The sequence below is a fragment of the Centrocercus urophasianus genome, unplaced genomic scaffold (assembly GCF_019232065.1).
Source record: "Centrocercus urophasianus isolate 14NV4802_14NV808 unplaced genomic scaffold, USGS_Curo_1.0 seq_1300, whole genome shotgun sequence".
Lineage (NCBI taxonomy): Eukaryota > Metazoa > Chordata > Aves > Galliformes > Phasianidae > Centrocercus > Centrocercus urophasianus.
The window spans coordinates 4,926-27,066 of record NW_024884477.1 but is presented as its reverse complement, the minus strand read 5'-3'; the positions used below and the strand labels follow the sequence as shown (position 1 = coordinate 27,066).

Genomic DNA, 22,141 nt, shown 5'->3' with positions numbered 1-22,141 from the left:
GGCGGGCGGTGGGCGGGGCCGCGGCTCGCGCGGCGGAGAGAGGCGCGCCCCCTCCCCCAGGTCAGTGCTGGCGCGCGGCGCGAGCCGCCTCCCCCTCCCGCGCGGCGGCGGGCGGGGAGCGCGGGGGGGAGGGGAAGGGCGGGCGGCGCCGGGTGCTCGCCGCCGCCTTGTGCGAGCCGCGACGGGCGGCCGTGAGGGGGCGGGGAGCAGGACGGCCCCGACCGGAGCCACGGGGGGCGCGGAGGACGCAGAGAGCGGGAGGGCGGGCGACTGTGGAGCGAGGGAAGGGCCCGGCCTGTAGCGTACGGCGGGGCGGTGTTTGTTCTTTCCGGCTGCCAGTGCCGCAGCCGGAACGTCGCCGGTGTCTCTCTCCTGTTTATCCTTCATGTCCGGATACCGCAGCGACTGTAGCCGAGCGGCAGGGCGCGGGGCGACGCGGTGGGCGCTGCCGAGGCGCCCCTCGGCCGCGGGGCGGCGCCTGGGCCGCGGCTGCTGCCTCAGGGGAACGGTGGGGGCGGGGGGAGCGCCGCCGCCTCGTTCTTCCTCTGCGGGCGGAACGTCGCCCCTCCCCATTGGCTGTTTGGCGGCTAACTTCCCGCCCGCCCCGGCGCGCAGCCAATGGGAGGCCCGCAGCCCTTCCCCCGCGCGCATGCCGGGCGGGCGCTGCGGAATTCCCCCGGGGAGCGGGGGTGGGGCGGCGGCCTCCCGCTCCGAGCAGCGGCCGCGGCGCCGTGAGGCGGCGCAGGATTGTGGTGCTGCCTTACAGCTCCCCGCAGTCTGCCCAACGCCTGTGTACCGTTCCTGAACGCTGGATGGAGCTTGAAATGAAAGTAATACGCTTATTCCAGTGCGGCTGTCAGAGACACGTTTACAGGCTGGAATAACGTCGCAAGTGAAAAGCATGTACAGTTACCGACATCAGTTACTTCTTATGTTGTAGCCTAAATGTGTTCCTTGCCTCTTTTTGTACGACTACGTGCAGCTTCTGTCAGTATTAGCACGCCGCTCCTCCATTGTGTCAGAATGAGCCCTGTCAGCATCTGGGCCTCACTCTCTCCTCTGCACGCAGTGATGTGATCCCACCAGAAAATGGTGATCTCGGTGCTGCGTGAGGTGCACAGCTGATGGTGAAGATCCCTTACATAACTCGTGAAGAACAGCCGTGCACTGACTTTTCCTCAAACAGTGCAACTCACCGACTTTTCTTTTTGTTAATAAGGTGCTGAACGTTGATTCTGTGCCACTAGAGAAGTGTTCCTGGTTAATGACAGCAGGTGGGGGAAGGGACTTGGCACTGCAGCAAGTGCAGCACACCCACTGAGGTGCTAAGCCTGCTTTCTCATTTGATTACTGCATACATCCAGGAAGACATTTTTGTTTTGGGTTATTGGAATAACAGTACACATTCCTGTCAGCACAGGTAGACCTGCCAGCAGGCCTTGCAGTCTGTACTGCACTGTTACTTAACTGTGGGTTCAGCACCATAACCTGATTTATTTGGCTCTCCCTTCATTCATGACAGCCAAGCTGAGCTGGATCTGCTCTTCATAGAATCATAAAATGGCCTGAGTTAAAAAGGGCCACAAAGATCTAGTTTCAACCCCCTGCTATGTGGAGGGTCACCAACCACTAGACCAGGCTGCCCAGAGCCACATCCAACCAGCTCTTGGATGCTTGTGATGCAGACCTTCCGCTGATGTCAGTCACTATGCGTGTTCTGTAGGTGGTATTTCAGTATAGCACACAGTAATCTGGTTCTTGCTTCTGTAGTGTATGAGGGACTCACATAGCAGCCTAAACCCTCTTTAAGCTGAGTGCTTGCTTATGAGTAGTTAAATCATTGGGTTACTGGGAGCACAGACTGCTGTGCAGAGTGAGCAGCAAATGGAAAAGGCACCTGCTAAACTGTTGGTCCAGCAGCCTGTTCTGCTTCTCCCACCATGTATTGCAAGCACACAGTTCATTAATGTGCTTTGCTCTTAGAATAGTCCCATAGGACTGGGAAAAAGCTGTTCAGACCCATCACTGTGTGTTTAGGAGGACTAACATACACAAAAAAAATATGGCTCACCTTTTAGCTAAGGGAAAAATAATATTCCTTTCCCAAGGTCTGATAGAGGATTTTATTTGTTTTAAATACAGTTCAGAGGGAAGCAATGAGACTGAAACTCCTGCACCTTCAGACTACATCTTTTCACTCTTTGACTACAATACATCGATGCCAAAGATTTAATAAAACTGGACATCATCTTCTAAAGCTGGATAATGATGTGGACAGAACGGATCACGGAACAGCTAAGATTGGAAACTTGTATGCTCCAAAGACTGCTTCCCCTTGTTTGACAAGGCCCTCTATGCAAGTCAAGAATTGGCAAATGATCCAAGGAAATGTATCTGCTTTGGGAAAAAGTGTTTATTATCAGGGTGGGGAGATGTTTTTCCCACCCTGGAAACGTTTTGGCTTGGCAGCAATGGAAAACTACACGCTCAATGTGGAGTATATTAAAAAGCTCGGGAACATATCATCAAGATTTTACACAATTGTATCAACTAGTAAAATTATTCCAAAACCAAGTACCCAGCCAGTTAAGAGGCCACCAAAGGCACCAAGGACCAAGCAGCCCTCCAGAGCTAACCAGCCACTACTGTCAGACGACATGAAGGTAAAGAAGAGAATTTACAGTCTATATAATGTTGAGGGAACTTGATCAATTTAATTCAGATTTAGATTTGGGTTTAGATTAACATTTTAATGAAATGAACATATTTATTTGATGAAAAGGACTTTATTATTTACCTGACCGTGACCTCAGAGGATTTGAAACTCTGCAGACACAAGCTAACTTGGTAGAAACAGGTGTGTCTGATGGTTTGGAGATGAAGTTTTACCAGCAATATGTAACAAAGGGGAGTGAAGAGAGTTGATTTCTAAAACAGAAAGACAGGAAATCGTTTAAAAATTATTGAAGGCAATGTTCTCAAGTTTAATATTGAGGAGCAAGATCTGCCTTTCAGAGTAACTTAACTTTCCATAGGTATACTTGCTTGTCCAATTCCATCCCGTATCAAGGCTTCATTCTATTGCTAACAGAAATCAAGATGAGAATAAATAATACCAAGTTTACAAATATTCCAGCTAGGTTTCAGAAACTTTCAATTTAGACTGTGTTCTCAAGTATGCCTGTGTTTTTCCATTTTTTTATAAACAGACACCACATTTCAAGCCATAGTGAAATAGCTTTAACACTACAGCAAATTTATTCGTAGTGATAAAATATATTTTTGTAGCAACATGTGAATGAGGATCACTACACTTAGCATTCGAAGCCTCGCAGTATTTCAGAAAAATAGAAGTTTATTTCTGTGCAATCAGTGGAAGAACTGAGCTGCAGGTGTAGTCTGTGTAAGTTGAGCAAGATTATTCCATGTGTAGAAATAGCACCTGGATCACCAGACTCCTGGGTCTACAGATTAACTGCCACAACAATCTCTTGTGGATAAAATCAGGTAAACAGGATGAGTAACTGGAACAGTGCATACTTGTAGCTGTTACTCCCTGAGATAGGTCTTTGTGAGCCCCACTAATTCTAGCCAAAGCAGACTGTAAGCACACTTGAATATAAGATCTCCAAGGAAAATCATGGAGTTGGAAATGTTATTGTTCTCCTCAAGCTACAATAACAACGGAGTTCCAGCATGTTGCTAACAAAATAGTACTATAGATGAGATTGAGACAAGTATTGTGCTTCCAGAAATAGCTTGCACATTGCAAAATACACCTATTACATGGTCTGCTGAATGTGAGCACAGAAAGTGAGGTCTTAATGATTGCCTTCCAGACGTATAAGCTCCTGTTTAATATCTTGTATGACTAACAGGAGTATGGTATAATGTACCATCGAGTCTCCATTGTAGAAAATTCATTTCCCACTTGAATTTTCCTGTTGCTTTGAAAGAATAAAATACAGAATTTTCTCTTAACATACTGCGTACTGTTCCAAGCTTTCTGCTTATGCTCTTGGGTGGATTTAAGTGACTTTTTTTTAGATACCTAAGGTTGAATGCTATTTTTACTTTCTTCCATTTTGAAGAAATTGAAAACATTCTGCCTGATAGACTGAACTAATATCATTTCTGGGGAAGATCCCACACTGCAAAATGGTGTGCCAGAAATCATGTAAACTAGGACCTAACAAACCATTTTCGATTTTTAAACAAACAGTGTGTGGTTTTGTCAAACATACAGCTCCATCTACAGGGGTACTGCCAGGCTGTCACCCTGACCCTGTGCAGGCTGACAGCATTTTGGAGTAAGTTGCTTTTTTTTTTGCTTTTTTTTTTTTCCCTTTGGAACCTATTTGTATACTCCCTTGTAGATATTTAATGTAAAGAGCTAACTGAAAGATGAGACTGTTTTCTGTAAGATGACTGATATCACAAATGGAGAATCCTTTATGTATTTTTTTTTTCACCATGTCATTTTTCTCTAAATCCTGGTGTCACAAAAAAGCTGATCTTGTCTTCCTCTGCTTATTTTGAAGTAACCAAGATCCCTCCAGTAATATAAGCCATGTTTCCAGTGCAGCTTAGAGCTGGCTGCTGCCTCCCTTCACAGTCTGCCCCTGCAGATGTGCTGTAGAGTCATTAGGCTTTCAGTTAGGTGAACCCTGAGGTCCCTGATGTTTTCTGTTTGATGGGCTCATTAACAACTTCTTTTTGCAGAATGGTCCATGGATAAGCTCCTTCTAAGCACTCATCTTCAGGTGCTGTCTGCAGATAGAATGCACCAGCATGATAAATGATCATTAGACCAGTTTTTCAGGATAGATGGAGGGCTTACTCCAACGTGATAACTGGTTTGGTTAGCCATTCAGTGCATAGTGTCACTGCTACTCAGATTAGTTACTCATCTCACAAGGTCTCACAAGACATGAGAAACCTTTAAGCTGATTTTTAATGATGTTGCCTAGACAAAGCTTGAAAATCAACTGAAGGTGGAGTACCAGTATCCTCGAGATAAAGATGAATGCCTGCGGTGATAAGTTTAAGTTCATTTTATAGGTTTTCTTACCTAAATGAAATAATAATAAATTCTTAAATGTTTGCATTCTCAAAATGCAAGGGATGAGTTATAAGAAAGATAGTTCCTGTGCAGTTGCTGGGTGGATGATGATACAGAAAATGAGTACTTAGAATGGCTGATCTGATGGTTGCTTTGGAGCTCTGAACTGTATCTTAATGAACCCGGGTGCAGCCAGGAAGAGAAGGGTGGCAAGTGGCTGGAGATGCTGTCAGCAGGACAGAGCTGCCTTTATTTTAGGCAAGTTTGCAGGTGAAGGTGACATAACAGGCAGTGTGGGATAGAGGTTTACCAGGCAGTTAATGCAGGTATTTTAGGATGAGCTGACTGTAGACCTCCTTGTTACATCTCCATCAACTATGATGGAAGCCTGAACACCTAGAATGCTTGTGGACACATAAATTATAGGTGTCTTAAGCTCTACACCCATGCTAAATGTCCCTCACTGAACAGTATTTTAGTAAAGGTGAAACAGTGCATTCTTTAAAAATAATTTTAAAAAAAGAACCATATCCAAGCTACATATGCAAACTGCTGTTTCAGGCACTTATTGGCAGCCAACTTCTGGTGGTAATTAAAGTCTTTGCGTGACAACTAAACTCAGAGCCATAAATTAAACAGTCTGTCCTGTAGCACATCTACCTTGAAGTGAACAATAACAAATTTAACTACAGAAAGTGTAGATCAGGGTAAGGATTGTCAGGTGATATAGTTAGAAGATAACGCTGTGCTCCCTGAAGGATTTCATGGCAGCGTGTGTGTGCTTATGTTAACCAGAGCTTTCTAGAAGAGTCTAAAATGTGTAATTTGCGCTGGCAGTTTAGATGCTGGAAATGGATTTGTACAGATGATACTGTAAGAATGCAACTTTTCAAAAGATACTGTAGCAAGAGAACTGAATATACAGTTCTGTTGCACTGTTACTTGCAGTTAACTGTGTTAATGGCACAGTCATGGGAACATGACTGCAGAATTGCTCTCTGTTAGTGGTCACTGAAAGAAATTGATGTAAACAAAACTTTGGGAATAACAGCACCTTAATACGAAGAAAAAAAAGTTTAAACATGGGCCTTGACCCAGCTTACTGGTTCTGGGCCTCCTTAAGGAGCAGAGCACCCTTTCACGTGTTTCAGTTTGACAGTGTATGAGTGCCATGAGAATATTATTTGAATTTTAAGTTGAAGCATACTGTGGATATAAGCACTTGCAGATGAGTACAGCTCTTCTGTGCATTTGTTGTTAGTCACATCCCCCTTGTGTTAGTTACAAAAAGCTGGAAAGCAACTGATCTGCAATGAGAAGTATTGCTTTCTGGATATCTTCCATTACATTGTATTGAAAAACACTGTGATGGGATATATGAGGTATCAGAACAAAGAAATGTACTTAAAATAGGGAGTAGGTTTTGTAGACCGGTTTATTGTGCCTTGCTGAATTCATCAGGGAAGCTTTTACACAGATGTTTGATTTCTCCGCCATGCGTGAGTTGATCTTATTGCCAGTGTCAGTGTCAGTGTCACTTTTCCTCATCTTCTTGCATGGTGCCAGTTACTTGTCTCACTGTAGCATTTTATTTATGTAGGACTGTGGAACATGGAGACAAACTCTGGCTGTTGTGTACCACTCAGCTGTGCTTTCAGTTGAGACTGTATTGTCAGTGCAAGATTTCACTCGGAGGGAAACACTGATGATGTGCAGCATTTGGGCTGGCACTGAAGGTCTGTGCCTTGCTGTGCTGCAGTGCTATGATGGTTTAGGTCCCAGGGGTTACCTGGGCAGTAAGCTCAGTGCTCAGAACAAGTATTTGCAGCTGGAGCTAAGCAGACTGGGATAGTTTAACTCCATGCATCTTCAGAGATCTATAGGCTGGTATTCATGGTGTTTTGCTTTTGATTTTGCTGGTCAGCCAAGTACGTCATAGGCTGTGAGAGGAGTGAGCAACCGTGGCTGTACTGCCAAAGCATTTCACTGCCAATCAGGGAAGAGGGGTTCCATTTGTGGCCCTATCATGAAGTTTGTGACTTCATGTGACTTGTGACATGTAGTTGGGTCTCAGTCATTGAATGTGGGATATGTTTGCTTCCCCACTTAACAGGGAGTGACTGATCTCATTAGTATTTGTACACCAAGTGGACAGCAGAACAATGATACAACAGAAGAGAATGAACAAATGAAAAACATCACCCTTGTGATTGCTTTGAGACAAACATGAGCATGTCTTGTGTACATCTTGCTTCAGCCTTTCCCTAACTCAAATCTTTATTCCTTTGGCACAGAATCTGATGCAGTGCACAGCCTTTGCAACAGCAGATGAATATCATCTTGGTAATCTGTGTCATGACCTGACTTCCCATGGATATGTTGAAATAACAAGTTTGCCCAGAGGTAGATTTTTAAAGCACCTTAAAAGCGGTATTATATCTTGGGAAATGAAATATGGGTGAGATATTTAATTTTTATAACTTCATATGTTTTCATTTTGGAAATACCCTGGAATGTATAAATATAGCTCTATTTAAAATTTCATTTGCTTTGAATAAAATAAAAATCAAAGTGAACCATTTTGCTGTTACTGTATAATAATTTTTCCCTGAATTACTATTATATTAAAAGAATAAAAAAATCAGATAGTCTTGAGAAGAATACATTCAAGAAAACATAAATGAGATTTCCTAATAGAAACTCTTTTATAGAAATTCACTAACTGAAAATTTTCTGAAAGTTTATTTTAATCAGTGTTTCAGTAATGTGATACCAGAGGTTCAGCTGTCAACAGTTTTGTATTTTGAAGTGTTGCACCTTCTTTCCATTCCCACATTTCTATTAATGTAAGTTGCTGAGGGCTGGAGGCACACGAGAGGATGTTGCTGACTACATGAAATGTAGAAGGTACACATATAGATATTTAGTTCTGGTAAAGAGAATGTAGTCGATACTTTATACTGGGCCAAATATATCCTGGTAATTGTTGAATGGTTCCCTTCAGTAATAATTGGTTCCGGATCTATACAAAGTATCTCTGAAGACTTGGGAAGGTATGGCATGGAAATAGCTGGAGCACACTACAGGAGAAAAACAAATAGAGCTTTTTATAGCTTAAAGACCTTCTAACCCTAGAACAGCTGTGATTTTCATGTGTTGGCAGTAGATTTATTATTTTTTGTGAATGAACAGATTATGTGAAGCAAAAGATATCCTTCATGGACATTTCATGAGAGGTTATCAAATGTCTGGCTGCCTCTCTGAAGAAACCAAGCGTGACAGTACTCTGGTGGATCTTTATAAAGGTTACTTGAGAACTGTCTGTCTTTCTCAGAGAGAAGGCATTACATAGTATAGGCTCCATGTTCTTTCGTAGTTCCTTTGGATTAAAAAGAACACTCTTCTGAGAGCTTCAGGATAGAGTTACCCGAATTGCTGTGATGCTTATGTTACTGTTGCTGGTATTTTACCCTGGGAGTGTGGGTTTTGCCAATTCTTTCATTTCTTTACGGTGTGTTTTTGACTCCTTACAATAGATACTCTGTCAAAATTGTTCAGGAAGTAATGAAAGTTTATTTGATAGTGACAGCAAACTTTGTGGTGGTTGGTATGTAGATGTAACAATGCTGAGTTACCCAGTCAAAAGTTGTATCTCATACGTCTGAAAAATACTAGCATATAGAAATCTAAATTAGCAATTAGTGTGAATTTGTTGCTTTGTAGTGTTCTTCCTCATATCATTCTTTTTCAACCACTTTACAAATATTTTAGAGGTTGATACTGTAGCCCTCCTTGTAAGGAACCAAATGGACACTCACTGTACATATTTTATCTGGGGAGGATAAAGGAAGATTAAGTAAGGGCAGTACTTGAAAAGGCAGATGAGAAAGTGCAGACAAATGTTTCTTCTGTGGTAAACTCCAGCTTCACACCCAGAACCTGCCCTAGTGATTCATCAAATCAGTTGTTCCTGAACTGGAATAGCAAGCGAAAGAGAAATCTTTAAAGAGTTCATACAGATCAGCTGCACGGTCTCAATTCAGCTGCTAGCAAAAGCTCATCCTATGCTTATTTAGACATCTCTTCCTGTCACCTTAGTCTGCCTGGCCCCAGTGCAGCAATGTCCGCATTAGCAAAGTAGTACAGCAAAGCAGCTATGTAGTGAGCAGGAGAAAAAACCGGTTTGAGAACTCAGGATCCATACTGGAGGCATTCTACATACACTGGCTTGAGTCTGGTCTCCTGTAATGAACCCCTGCTAGTGGCTGGAATTCGTTTTTCAGTTAAATTTCATGCAAAATAAATACAGTTTGTGCATTCTGACATTTCTGCAATGCAAATCGAAAGTATGGTAAATGAGAGTGACTAGAAGATTTGTTTCAAAAGCATGCTTTGATCCAAAGGAAAACATAGATGTAACTTCTGCTGTCTTGGGGGTATGCTTTTTCAGGTTTCTATCAAAGCACAGTCAGCAAAATTTGAGTGCAGGTTAGTCCCTTGCTAAACAAAAGAGAAAGAGATGTTGGTAATTACTCTGCAACTGTGGGCTTCTTTCCATCATTCCATGCTACGTGTCCACTTCTGCCTTCTGTATTCTGCTCTTGGTTATTTACTGTGCCCTGCATCAGTTTCTTCTGAAGTCTTTTGTTCTTTAAAACAACTGTATTTCATTAACTACAGTTTTTCCAGTTCAACATCATAGCTGAGTCTATCTAGCGTGTGACGCTTCAGAGAAGCTGTGTAGCTTTATATTATAGCTTTTTAATCAGAAAAAGAGGATACAGAACTGACTTTGAACAGGAATTGTGCTTGCAGCTACTGCATTTAGAACTTTAAGTAATTCTGCATTTTGAACTTTTGTTTGTTCATTTATTTCAAACTAGATGCTGCGAATGTTTTGGTGATGGGTGCTGAGAAATCTGCAAAAGAAGATGATCCTGGCATGATTTTTTTCTTCAGGTAAGTTATAAACTATGTCTGAAACATTACCTTACAAATAGCATTCCTGCAGAAGCAGTGCAGTTTGCTAAAAACCACCTCATGAAGCTCAAGGAATAACTGTCCAATCTAAATGATTCAGAATTTAAAAAAAATCATACTTACACAGGGAAAGAAACCAGACATTTTAACGTTTTACACTGAAGCATGGATAAAAAGCAACTACTGCATAGTCTCTGTGCATTAGTATTAAATTCTATAATTCATAGTGTCAAGAATTGCCACCATACAATTTGAGTATTGCATTAAAGTACATTTAAAATAGTGTAATTACACCTCAGTTTTTCCTTGAATTCACAGGGAAGGGGCTGTTGTGTTTTGGAATGTGGATGAGAAAAGTGTAAGTAAAGAAAAACCGTTTGTTAAAGCTTCATCAGCAGATGTCTTGTCAGTCCCACAAAGCCCATTGTGCTTTGGTATTTTTCTGAGAACTTGGATCTCTCCAGGAAGGAAAAGGACTGATTCTTCTCTAAGGAGTGCGGCTGCTGCCCTCAAGCGTGTGGGTTGCTGATACATCACCTATACGTGACCTTTTAAGCCTGTCTTTCTGTGCAAAATAAGCAAGTGGATGTGTAACATACAAAGGGGGTGAAATCTCTTAAGTCCAAAAACCTGAAACCTTAATCTCGTGAGGTTGACAGAATTTTTTTTCCCCCCTACAGCAATATATACTGAAAAAGTAAATCAGAACAAAATCAACACATGAATGTGAAGGAAAATAAATGAGCAGTAAAAGATCACTCCAGGGCCATTTAAGTCAAAACTTACATTTGGATGACTTGCAAGGGGCATAGTTTGGAAACAGTTGGTTTTTACACTGTCTTATGCTTTTACCAGTGAGCAGTTTTTCCTAAAGGAAGGTTTTCCTTGGTTGGTATAATTGTTAAAAATATATCAATATTGAAATAATGTATCCCTTATGGTAATTTGATATTATTTGTCCACCAAGAGGGGTATGCTCCAGGCATATTTATTTTTATGAACGTATTTCTAGTTATTTAAAAATACTTTTTTTACTGTGCTTGAGTAAATGTGAGCTTTAGATAGATAAAGGCATTGATCTTCTCTGTAGGCAGTGTATGTGAAACTAATTGGTATGTTAAACAGATGATACTGAGGCAGACGATTTATGGACAGATTTTCACTAACATAAATGAAAACACAGTGGTTGCTTCCAGATGTGAACTACTTCTGCATTCAGGTTTGTTTTTTCTGTATCAGACCTGAAATGCTCCTGATTTTCTGTCTGTTTTGGAGGGTTACCTCAGCTAGCCTACAAATACACTAGGTCTTTCTTCAAACCTTGCAGGCTGCTATGGCAGTAATTGTGCTCCTGACTCACAGGTGTTGCTGAAGACCAGCTGACCAACCCCTGTTGATTTTTATGAATTGGGCACCTCTGCCCTCTGAAAAATCTAATTCTCATGTAGCTTTTACATGCTTAAGCACCACTGAAAACTTGATAAACTCTTTCTGCCAGAAGCAACTTTAATTGGTGCTTTTGTTAGTTTTATTTATAAAGAGAAAAACTGCCTTTTTTATTCTGTGAAAAGTTTTAGTTTTTTGTTTTAGTTTTCAAAAACCTTGCTCAAATACAGGGCAATATTTTTTTATGCATGAGTTTTAATGAACTGAAACAAGGCAAAAAAAAAAAGGCCTGTTAAACTGAAACTGAAAGTAATTCAGTAAAATGGCGTGTAGGGACTCGCTATGAATGGACAAAATTGCTCTTTAAAAGTACTCCAGAACGAATACTAGGGAAGGAAAAACTAGTCTAAGCTAATGAACACTTAACAGAAGTAGTAACAACTATAGGCTGTTGTAACTGAGATTTGAAATTGTAAAATACTTTTTTCAGATGCCTCAGCAGTAAGGTTGTGCAACATCCTCCTCACTGTAGGGAAAGATAATAACAGATAACCAGTTCTAAATTACCCAAAAAGAAAGAAATATTCGCTTACCCATCCTAAGGATTAGGGCTTACCAAACACTCCAAAGAAAGGGATCACCAAGTAGAAATCCTTCCTGGTAGCAGCCAGCCCTAAAATGAGGCGTAGGGAGGCATGGAACCTGGTTCCACCTGTGCTCCCAGGGCTGGCTGTGTCCCTTCACCAGGTGCTCAGTCATTGGTTCAGGCCATGACTTAGCAATTCCCATACACCTACCAAAAATAGCAAGGGCAAAAACAAAAAAAAAAAATAGCTTCAAGGTGGAGTGCATCAGTTTTGTTAGAAGGTGATTCTGTGATCCAATCAGCTCTCATTGCGAGAGTTTGCACTTAATGAATCCAAAAGATTTCTCATTAAATGTACTGTGTGACAGGTAGTCCCTTCCATAAAATTAGGCTGGGCCGGGAATAAACTCCTGTCGATTAATGGAAGCTTTTGTATCACTTTAAAAGAAAGCTGCCACTGAAACATAATTTCCTGTTATCCAGATGAATGGCAAAACTTTGGAAGTACGCATATTACAAGGCACGTGAATTTCACACAGTCAGTTATGGTCTGTAAACCTTTGATGAACGTTACTCTGAGCTAGAAGTAGTTTTGGAACAGACTCTTCATTTGCTAACAGTGTAACTATTACTATACTGATCAATACTCCACAATGCCAACTAGGCTATCAGGATCCAGGTAAATATACCCCTGAAATCTGGCATACCGCATTATGGATTGACAGTTAATTCTGGCATTGTTTTAGCAGGACTTCCCTGGAAGCAGTGTAACTAACTGGTTGGCCTAACAATATACACTTCCTTACTGAAAAAAAATGAGAAAGAAAAAAAAAATTACATATCTATCTATCTATCTATCTATCTATAACTACAATATTCAGAATATATAATTGGTCACTGAAACAAAACTATTGATTTTAGCAAACTAGTAATTTTAGAAGAAATGGCCACCTAATGTATTTCTCCTGAAGATTCTTCCCACACTCAGACATCTGCCAAAGTCTTGTGCAGCTCACTGTTACACTTCTTCATTGAAGTCTTTACTGCTGCTGTGGTTAATCCTTACCTTGTTTTATAAATGCAGGCATTGAGTGATATTTTCACAGATCCTTTGCAGTTGTTCACAGGCACAAAATTCTTCCACATAGCTTCCAAAATAAACTGTGGTAATAACTGCTTCCTTCCAATACAAAAAAGTTACTAGCACAACTACTTGTTTTTATTTGAATAACATTAGTAAGCAGGAAATACACTTCATCAATGTATTACCTGCTAGCTCTTCATAGAATGATAATATGTTACAGCAGTAACTATTGTTATGTGTATTATCTTTTTCTTAGATGAAGAATATAATGCGAGTGCTGGAACAGCATGAAATTCAGCCATATGAAGTAGCATTAGTCCACTGGGAAAACGAAGAGATGAACTATAGAATAGGAGAGTAAGTATTTTCAAGTGCTTGTGTTTATTCAATAGCTTATAGACTTCTAAAACAAATTCAAGTGAAAGCAACTGGTAAAAATACACTTCCCAATTTTTTTTTTTTTCAAATGATTAAAACAGGGAGAGAACAGTAAACATAAATTCACAGATTTTCCTGAGCTGCTACACTTTCAGTCAGCGACCTTTATGGCTTGGTTATATGTTAGAGTTTATAAATTATGAAGCTCCACATCCACACAACTGAACATGTTCTTCAGCTGTCCCAAAGAGAACATAAGTGCCTCGCAGGGAAAACAAATATCCATTATTGAGACAATTTGGATTTTAAAGGAGATACAGAATTTTTCTGGATAAGCTCTAGGTTCAAATACAAAGTTGTGTTCTGCACTTACTTCACTTCCTAGAAAAGATATATCTTGAGTAACGTGGACAGATAAATCTGGCACCCATCCTATCTTTTTAACTACTTTTTTTCATTATGGAGAGCAAATGATCTCTGTGGAGATACTTACCAATGTCACTGATGATGTCATTTATTTGTAATTTTCCAACAGCACCAAAAAACTGTACTCAGGAGACAGTAACGCCATAAGCTGAGCTAATGAGTTTGAGTTCATTTAAAGTAATTTGTTAAGAGGACAACTGTGGCTTTTTTTTGGTTGATTGGGTTATGGTTTTGTTTGTTTGTTTGTTTTCTGGCCATTTGAAAACTGTGTGGACTATCCAGTTGTGGAATTTGTGATTCCTGATGTAGTCTTAAGACTGAGGAACTTATTTTCAGTTATCTGTTTTGGTTATTTTTGTATTGAACATGAGTAAAATGCAGCAAGCGTGATAGCCGTGTAGATAATCATTATCTTTATATAAAACAACCAATCTTTCTTGCATTAATTGTTCTTTAAATGTTTCTTTGCTGTGTGGCTCAGTCGATGAAGATGCTTCAATCTTGTTCTTACAGAGGGCAATCAAAGCTTCATAAAGGAGAAATCCTGTTAAATTCTGAGCTAGATACTGATGAAGTAATTCTGCAGAAATTTGCCTTTTCAAATGCCCTGTGTCTTTCTGGTAAGTTCATCCTGTTGTGTACTATCAGTTCATTCTACAGATATAGTGAAATGTCATTGTGAGTGGGACTCGTACATTGAAAGGTTGGAGAAGACTTAGTGTCTTAGTGTCTGGTTTTGGTAACCTATATAAAGATTGATTGTGCATCAGTGGGAGGATTCATTCTTACTTTGTCTTCCTTAAATGTGAATTACTTTTTGCGACTTAAAGATGAACAAAACTCCTTAAGGAAATACTTTGCTAAAGACATTCTGCTAAGCATCCCTTTGCCCACATTTGAGATTATTCTAGGATAGTCAAGAGTGCAGCCCAGTATATCAAAAAGCAGTCAGTAATCTTAACTGATCATGAGATCACTAACAGAAAAAAAAACTTGATACCAGCTAAACCAGACAGAGTTGTAAAACAGATTTTCAGCTTGGGAAGTCAAGCAGCATCAAGTGTGTGGACTGGAGTCTCAGACCATATTTTCCAGGATTGTTAGCAATGGCTGTGTGCCATGGTGGTACTTACGTCAGGAGGCTCTGAGAAGTCAGGCTCAGCAGTGATATTTCTGACCAAGGAAATAATCTCTGCTTCTTCAGACTTAGAATGAGGTAGTAAGTGGGAATAGAAACTAGCAGCAATAAGGCTGTCCTTAAGAAAACTCTAAAGGAAAACCTCTGCTGCTTTTAGAGTAAATTACAAGATTCATATACTACATGGGGGAATGTAACTCTAAACAGAAGACATCAAGAAACAGAATGCATGTTCTGGAAGTGATACACTGCTTGATCAATACATACAGCATAATAACTAAATGGTTCTTGACTGCTGAAGAAAGAACTACCAAGGAAAAAAGCCTTTAGTTATGCTATTGTTAAAGCCATAGCATGAAAAAGTGTTGCAATGTATAATAGAGCAAGGGATTTATTCCCAGGAGGTAACTGGTGCCAAGTAATGTTACTATGAAACATGTACACCATAAAGGAAGACAGTGCAATGTTCAGTATTATTAAGGGATGCAAGTATAGTCAAAGTCCAATTTGACACAACAGAAACTAACCTCTGTCAAATAATCATTGATAACTGAAATGTCTATTTTCAAAGGCTAAATTAAATGCTGTTTAAGTGGCTGACTTGGATTAATCATAAAATGAACATGAAGAATGCTCAGCACTTGAGTTTATTGTGCTTCTTAACCAGTACAATTATGACCACAAAATAGTTCAAGAATTAAATCTTTTCTGTTTAATTTTTGAGTGGATGGAAGTAATTTTTGGAACCGGTCTGATGTTATTACTTCATTCTTCCTTGGGAATTTAAAGATTAAAGAACAGCCTGATTTCTGCATGTTGACACAGAAATCAACTTTAAGGCTCAAGCTGAGACACAGGAGAACTAGTGTTGGCATTATGTGGGATTAACAACTTCCAGAGAATACTTTTAATATTTGAAGTTAACATTATATTCACCAAAAAAACAAAATTGGAGATTGTCTAAGTTTGGATTTAGCTTCAACAAATACAAGGGGTGGTGTCTATACAAGCTAATTCTCACTGGCTTGAGCACACTTCATTAAACACTGGACAGATGGAGTGAAAGTTCTGCACAGTGCTGTAGAAATGCAGTGGAAACTTGACTGGCACCATGTGAAGTTAGCTTGATTCCAGCAAGGCTAAGTACTTCTAGCATCTGCAATACCTCCTTGGAATGGAATTTGCAAAGGCTTCATACATGCAGTATAGCACTCAAAGTCACCATCCTGAGCTGAAGCAAAGCCTCTTCAGAGTCTGAACCAATCCACTGGAGAGGAGAGCTGAGCTCAAGGTGGTTCTGCAGGTAGATTTGTGTCATTACACAACCCAAATTTGTCTGCAGATGTATGAATGCATTGGTTATACAGTGTAATGGGTAACTCACTATGAATATGCTTGTGTCAGTGTGTCTTGAAACAGTGCTGTATTTTGGCAGATGTAGATGATTACTTGAAAGCATACACCCCCTCTCACAGCATTATGCTTTGTCACCTCTGTGTTGCAGTAAAACTGGCTATTTGGGAATCGTTATTGGATAACTTTGTGGAATCTATCCAATCAATTCCTGAGGTGAGGTCTTGTTTTTACCTTTCTCCTCATTTTCTCCTGTGCTATGTAAAATCTGGATCAGTCTAGATACAGCTGAGGATATAGAAAACACACTTGATTTTAAATTCATCAAGATAGAGAGCTCAGAACATTTTTAAAGGGTGGGAACAAAAAACTGGCAGTCTGTAAAGGTCTGGGTCACAGCATGGGGAAAACTGCATTGGAATAACTTTTCCCATTCTGTGCCACTGCTACTTGCTATTGATAAATGTTGATAAGCAGTATTTAAAAGCCTGACCAAATACAGCATAGTGTGACAGCTTGGCCTCAAAGCAGTGTGCTGAATTTCAACATAATTAAGAGATCATGAGTGTTACACTTGAACTACACTTTCTCATGAGGTGTAATTAAAATAAGTAATCTATATGATGTCACATACAAAAATAAGATTAATAGGGTTCAAAAGATAAATAATTTATTATTAATGAAGAGAACAAATAGTAATACATTTTTTCAAGTGAGGAAGAAATCTGTAGAAAAGCTGAACAGCAGCAAGGTAAAAAGAAAATTGTCATGCCTTAAAAATAGCACAGTATTGAGAGAGGACAAATGATTCACAGAAAGTGTTCCAGGATTCTTACCTGGGAGAACAGCTGAACAACAATACTCTTATCAAGCTAGATAAGCAAGGCACTATGGAAGCTAAACTTAGGTGTAACTAAATCTGATATGCGTTTAGATTTTAAGTCATATATACTTCAGGCTGTACAACTTTAGACTTCTTAACCACTAGTAAATGCTATTTGATCAGGCAGGTAAAACTTGTTACTTTGCAGATCCTAAAATCAAGAAGGAAGATAAAACTATCTCATGCAGATGTCATGCAGAAAATTGGAGAACTTTTTGCATTAAGGTAACGTTTTTTGTTACGCTGAAGATCGTATCATACAGAACTTAAAAATCAAGTAGTGCATGATACAAAAGCCTGAGAATACTGAAGACTTTATCTCCTAGCCTTTATAATGTTGAGACAGTAGCCTGATTCTGAACTGTACTTTCATCCCCAGTGAGCACTGTCAGTCACACTTAAGCTTGTTTCTATTTGAGAACTCTGTTAAGGACCTCCCCTGTAACTTTAATTCACATATTGATCATCTTCAGTGAGCTACCAGCATAGTGAAGGACTTCTGTACAAATATAAGTCACGAAAAACGACAAGCAATTAATGCATAAGGTGTGCATGTTACAGTATTCTTGGAAAAGTTTCAGGAGATATTACCAGTTTTAAACAGTGACTACATGTGCGTTTTTATTATGAATGAGATCCTTCTCATATTTTACTGAACAAGAAAAATTTTGTAATTTTTATTTTAATTACTGTGTAAATATTTGCTCCTATATGCACCAAAAGGAACTCTGAACTACTGCAGTAACCGTTCTTTTTAGACATCGCATAAATCTGAGTTCAGACCTGCTAATAACACCTGACTTCTACTGGGATAGAGAAAAACTGGAAGAGCTTTATGACAAAACATGCCAATTTCTCAATATTAATCGCAGAGTTAAGGTAGGTGTCTTATGTTGTAACAATTTTCCATATTGCATTCAACTGTCATTGGCTCAGCCAGGCTACAGACTGCTCCACAAATGTCTGTTTTAATTTTTTAAAAGTCAAAGACCAATAGGCTCCTGTACACCATCCCCCTTTCTGTGCTCGTAACCCACTCACATCTTTTACCCAGTTTAGGTTAACAACCATGCCTCAACCACCTAGACTTAAATGGATTCTGTACTTCCTGAGCCACTAACTTAGGCTTTAAATAGTTGTAAGAAGAGGAGCTTTAATTCTTTTTCTGAAGTGTGTGCAAGAAAACAAGTTAAAAAAAAAAAAAAAATGTGATGTGAAGCAGTCTTCTTACTGATGACATGATCATCCAGGTCAGTTCATTGCAGGGCAATGTAATGCTTACTGCTCTACCAGAATAAGCATGAGATACCTCTTCCAGTGGTACAGCAACCTTACATACTTATTTAGCTACTTTTGAGGCATTTCCATAAGCTGCATGTCATTTGCTTGCATTGTTTTGTGACTAAATGTCACCCAGTAGCTGTTTAACACCTGCATATGCATATCTAAACTTGTATTTGTTTTTTTATGACTGTTGAAATAAGAGTTGTATTAGAACTCCCATTGCTTGTGCATGTTACAAGACTTTGCATTCTGCACTTTCACAGAAACGTTAACAGCTTTCTGCAGTGAGCCCCTTTATGGATTGTTTCCTTAGTGATCTCATACAACGTGTAGAATCCAGCTTTGCCCTGTGTTTGAAATCTGTTGCAGGTAATGAATGAAAAGCTTCAGCACTGCATGGAGTTGACAGACCTAATGCGAAATCACCTGAATGAAAAGCATGCTCTGCGCCTCGAGTGGATGATAGTAATACTCATCACCATAGAGGTTGGTTGGGGTGGGTTTTTTCCCCACTACCACATTGAAGAATGTAATAAGTGCAATTTATATACCTCAATCTGAAAAAAATCAAGATTAACTTATTCATTATTAACTTATTCATGTAATGTACAAGTCTTCAGTTCTTTGCAAGTAGCTTTTGAGTTGCAGCTATAGTTATTTTCTGGCTTACAGTTATTTTCTGAGCTGTTTTAAAGCTTGCTAAGAATTGGTCATTGATTTAATGATGTGTTTGCTTTTTCACAGGTTATGTTTGAACTCGCAAGGGTAGTGTTCTGACATCAGAATAGACTCTGGAAGGAAACTGACAAAATGGTAATGACCATATGGCCAAGAAAATTCCTGTCTTACATACTTCTGGAAAATAGTGGAATTGTCTCTCTTGATAAATATGTACATACTTTACTCAAATAAAGAAATTATGAACATTATACCAACTCTGTAACAGTGATATTAAAGTCTTAACCTACGGATGTGCTAGCATGAAGCTGAGGTACAAGTGATACAGTTGTAGGGGAATCTTGCCAGTCATTAGGCTGGATACAGAGCATTAGCACTTTCCTCCTACTGAACAGAGACAGAAGGATGGACCCCTTCTGGGCTGACCTTGTTAATTTGCTGACAGACTCTTGTGCCTTGTCTCCTTGACAGTTAAAGAGATGCTGATTATTTAACCACTTCCTGCATTTCTGGTAATTCCTTTGTCTTTCCCAGCTCCTTCTAGGATAGAAGCAATACTGTCCTGAGGAAGACTAGTTTCCAGGAAATAAGCTTCCTATAATACTGCTATTCGTTCTAACGAGAATAGAATTGGGCAGAGCTAGGAAAAACTAGCTGACTACAGATCTGTCCATTGTAAGAAGCACTAACTCCTCCTTAACAGTAGGCTTTTCTCCTCAGAGAATCAAAACAGGTAATACCTGGAGATCCTGGTTCTGGAAATAGCTCAACTACCAGTTCTGTGAGCTGCTGAGAAGGTCTGAGCTGTCAGCCCCATTCACAGGAGTGAATCAGTCAGCAGAACAGCTTGATGACAAAGCTTGCTATTAACTGCAGAACAGCTCCTCAGCACTGATCTCTTACATAGGTTTAGAGAAGTAGTACATTAGATCCATTAAGTGGTGCATGGTTTTTCCTGCATAACTACTGTAACAGAGAATTAAACTTTAACTGTCATTATTCTAGCAAACTTAACTTCTTTTTCTTAAACACACAAAATAGGCTCCCCCTTCCTCCCCAATTTAAGTGTAACACCTGAGCCTGAGACACTAAGTTTCCATTAATCTCACATATTTAATAGCTTTAGTATTTCAGCTCAAGCTGCTAAAAAAGTAACTTTGCAGGCTAAATGCATCCATCAACAAAAGTGATTGTAACAAAGGCATCTGGGGACTCCAAGATGCTCTTTAAATGCATGAAGCGTCTAGGTTTGAATATCTCAGGTGTTCTGTCTTAAGATGGTGCTTAAGAGTTAGCAAGTCAAACACTCTAAAACAACAGAAGCATGGTTAGTTTTGCAACTTTACATCAGTTTCTGTCTGCACAGATGACGAAGATTGTGAAATCCCAAAGACTTCTCCAAGATTCCAACACCCTTTGCTGTACTGAGTGGCTATTCAGCGTTATTTCTGCAGTTAAGCTGTAACTGCATATTAAAATTTTGTATCAATCTGCTCCAACCCTCCAGCATCAGCAGCTGCATCCTCAGCATGAGGGTTTAGGTTTGTTTTTCAGTGATGAACTGTACAGTCTGACAGTGAGAATATCGTCACTATATTAAACAGAGATCCCAGACAAAGCCAGGAATACAAACACACCAAGAACTGAACTTGAGCCTTCACAGCAAAATATGCTAGTACAGCAACCCCCAGAATGGGGCAGAATTAGCATATTTCTCCCATTGGCAATCTTCAGCCCTGCTTCAAGCTGGGCAGCTGATAGAGGTCCTGTGCAAGTTTACTGCATGACCTGATTAGCAGGGTGTTCTGTGGCAGAGACAAGATTAAATCCACTTCTAGAAGCAAAAAAACACTGTGACTCTGAAAACATAACCATCTCATTTGTCTCATCCCCTACATACCTTCCTAGTTCACCTGCAAAGAACTTTCTTCACAAAAGAAAGTTATGTCTACACAGCACAGTTCAGTTAAACCCCAAAGTGGGTCTCTTCTAGCCCATGAGGATCATCTAAGGAAGAGTACAATAGTAACAAATACAGAATATGAGAAAAAACAGCAAGCCTGGTGCATCTACAACTCTTAGAATTGCAACTTTTTAATGACAAATGTAATTCAAATTAGACCATTATTTATAGAGACCCCAACGGTGCTGAGAGCTTCTGTCAGATGACACAAAGGACAACTAGTAGAAAATTATTTTCTTGGGTGGATCTACTAGAAAGAGTTGTCAGAAGACGAGCCATTTATACAATAGCAAAGAAAGCTGAAAGCGAACAGTCAGGACTCCTGACTTCCAGCAGAGTTTTTGAAGGGAACCTCTCTCCTGGCCACAGTCAATTGTTTTGTCAGCACACCAGCTCTGCATATGAAAAAAAGTTGATGCAAATACCACCTCTGTAAGATCCCCACAAAGGTAACTTAATGGCAGATAAGAGCTTATAGAAGGATGACATTCTTGCTAGCTTCTACCACCTGAAACAAAGATTCTCTCTCCTCTCTCCATTCTAACCTAACGCTAGGAACGGGAGGAGTTCGACCCAACAGTGGAAAGAGGAATCAGATACTATGTGTCCACCTAAAGGAGTCTTACTCATAGCTAAGTCACAAAGTTGCCTTCTAAAGTACCTATCAGAGAACAAAACAGATGAGTGATCTCGATAGAAAGAACTTTGTGAAAAATATTTTCCAGTTTTGGACACTTTATATGCAGATTGGTTTAGAAGTACCTCTTGCTTTTACCAGTCACCTTTCCTAGACCCTAAAGACAAGGAAAGACTTTAGGTTGGAAATTACTGACCTGTGAGGTACAGCCTTTCTTCCTTGTATGGCATTAAGCATCTATCAAGCATCTTAGCATCCTAATCCACAGACTGCTTGATGATGGCCTGACAACTACTAAAAAGA

General features: G+C 39.9%; 1 protein-coding gene across 3 annotated transcripts; it reads left to right on the top strand.

Moving 5' to 3' along the window:
• Window positions 1–14: 14 nt before the first annotated feature.
• On the top strand, window positions 15–19,489 carry RMND1 (required for meiotic nuclear division 1 homolog). 3 transcript variants are annotated; one of them, XM_042812922.1, is made up of 12 exons: window positions 15–60; window positions 2,143–2,663; window positions 7,357–7,465; window positions 9,946–10,021; window positions 10,361–10,400; window positions 13,355–13,455; window positions 14,416–14,522; window positions 16,545–16,609; window positions 17,425–17,501; window positions 18,035–18,155; window positions 18,930–19,046; window positions 19,305–19,489. In XM_042812922.1, exons 2-12 carry the CDS (start codon window positions 2,157–2,159, stop codon window positions 19,335–19,337), a joined length of 1,353 nt encoding a protein of 450 aa, XP_042668856.1. In that variant the 5' UTR covers window positions 15–60; window positions 2,143–2,156; the 3' UTR covers window positions 19,338–19,489. The 3 variants fall into 3 exon arrangements, with proteins under 3 accessions (XP_042668856.1, XP_042668855.1, XP_042668857.1); XM_042812921.1 differs by lacking the exon at window positions 15–60 and adding an exon at window positions 931–1,274; XM_042812923.1 differs by lacking the exons at window positions 15–60; window positions 18,930–19,046; window positions 19,305–19,489 and having other exon boundaries at window positions 18,000–18,127.
• Window positions 19,490–22,141: the final 2,652 nt, after the last annotated feature.

Coding starts and splice junctions, on each gene's coding strand:
- RMND1 (XM_042812921.1), top strand. Junction 16,610..17,424: donor CTATCCAATCAATTCCTGAG/GTGAGGTCTTGT, acceptor GTTACTTTGCAG/ATCCTAAAATCAAGAAGGAA. Junction 18,156..18,929: donor ATATTAATCGCAGAGTTAAG/GTAGGTGTCTTA, acceptor AATCTGTTGCAG/GTAATGAATGAAAAGCTTCA.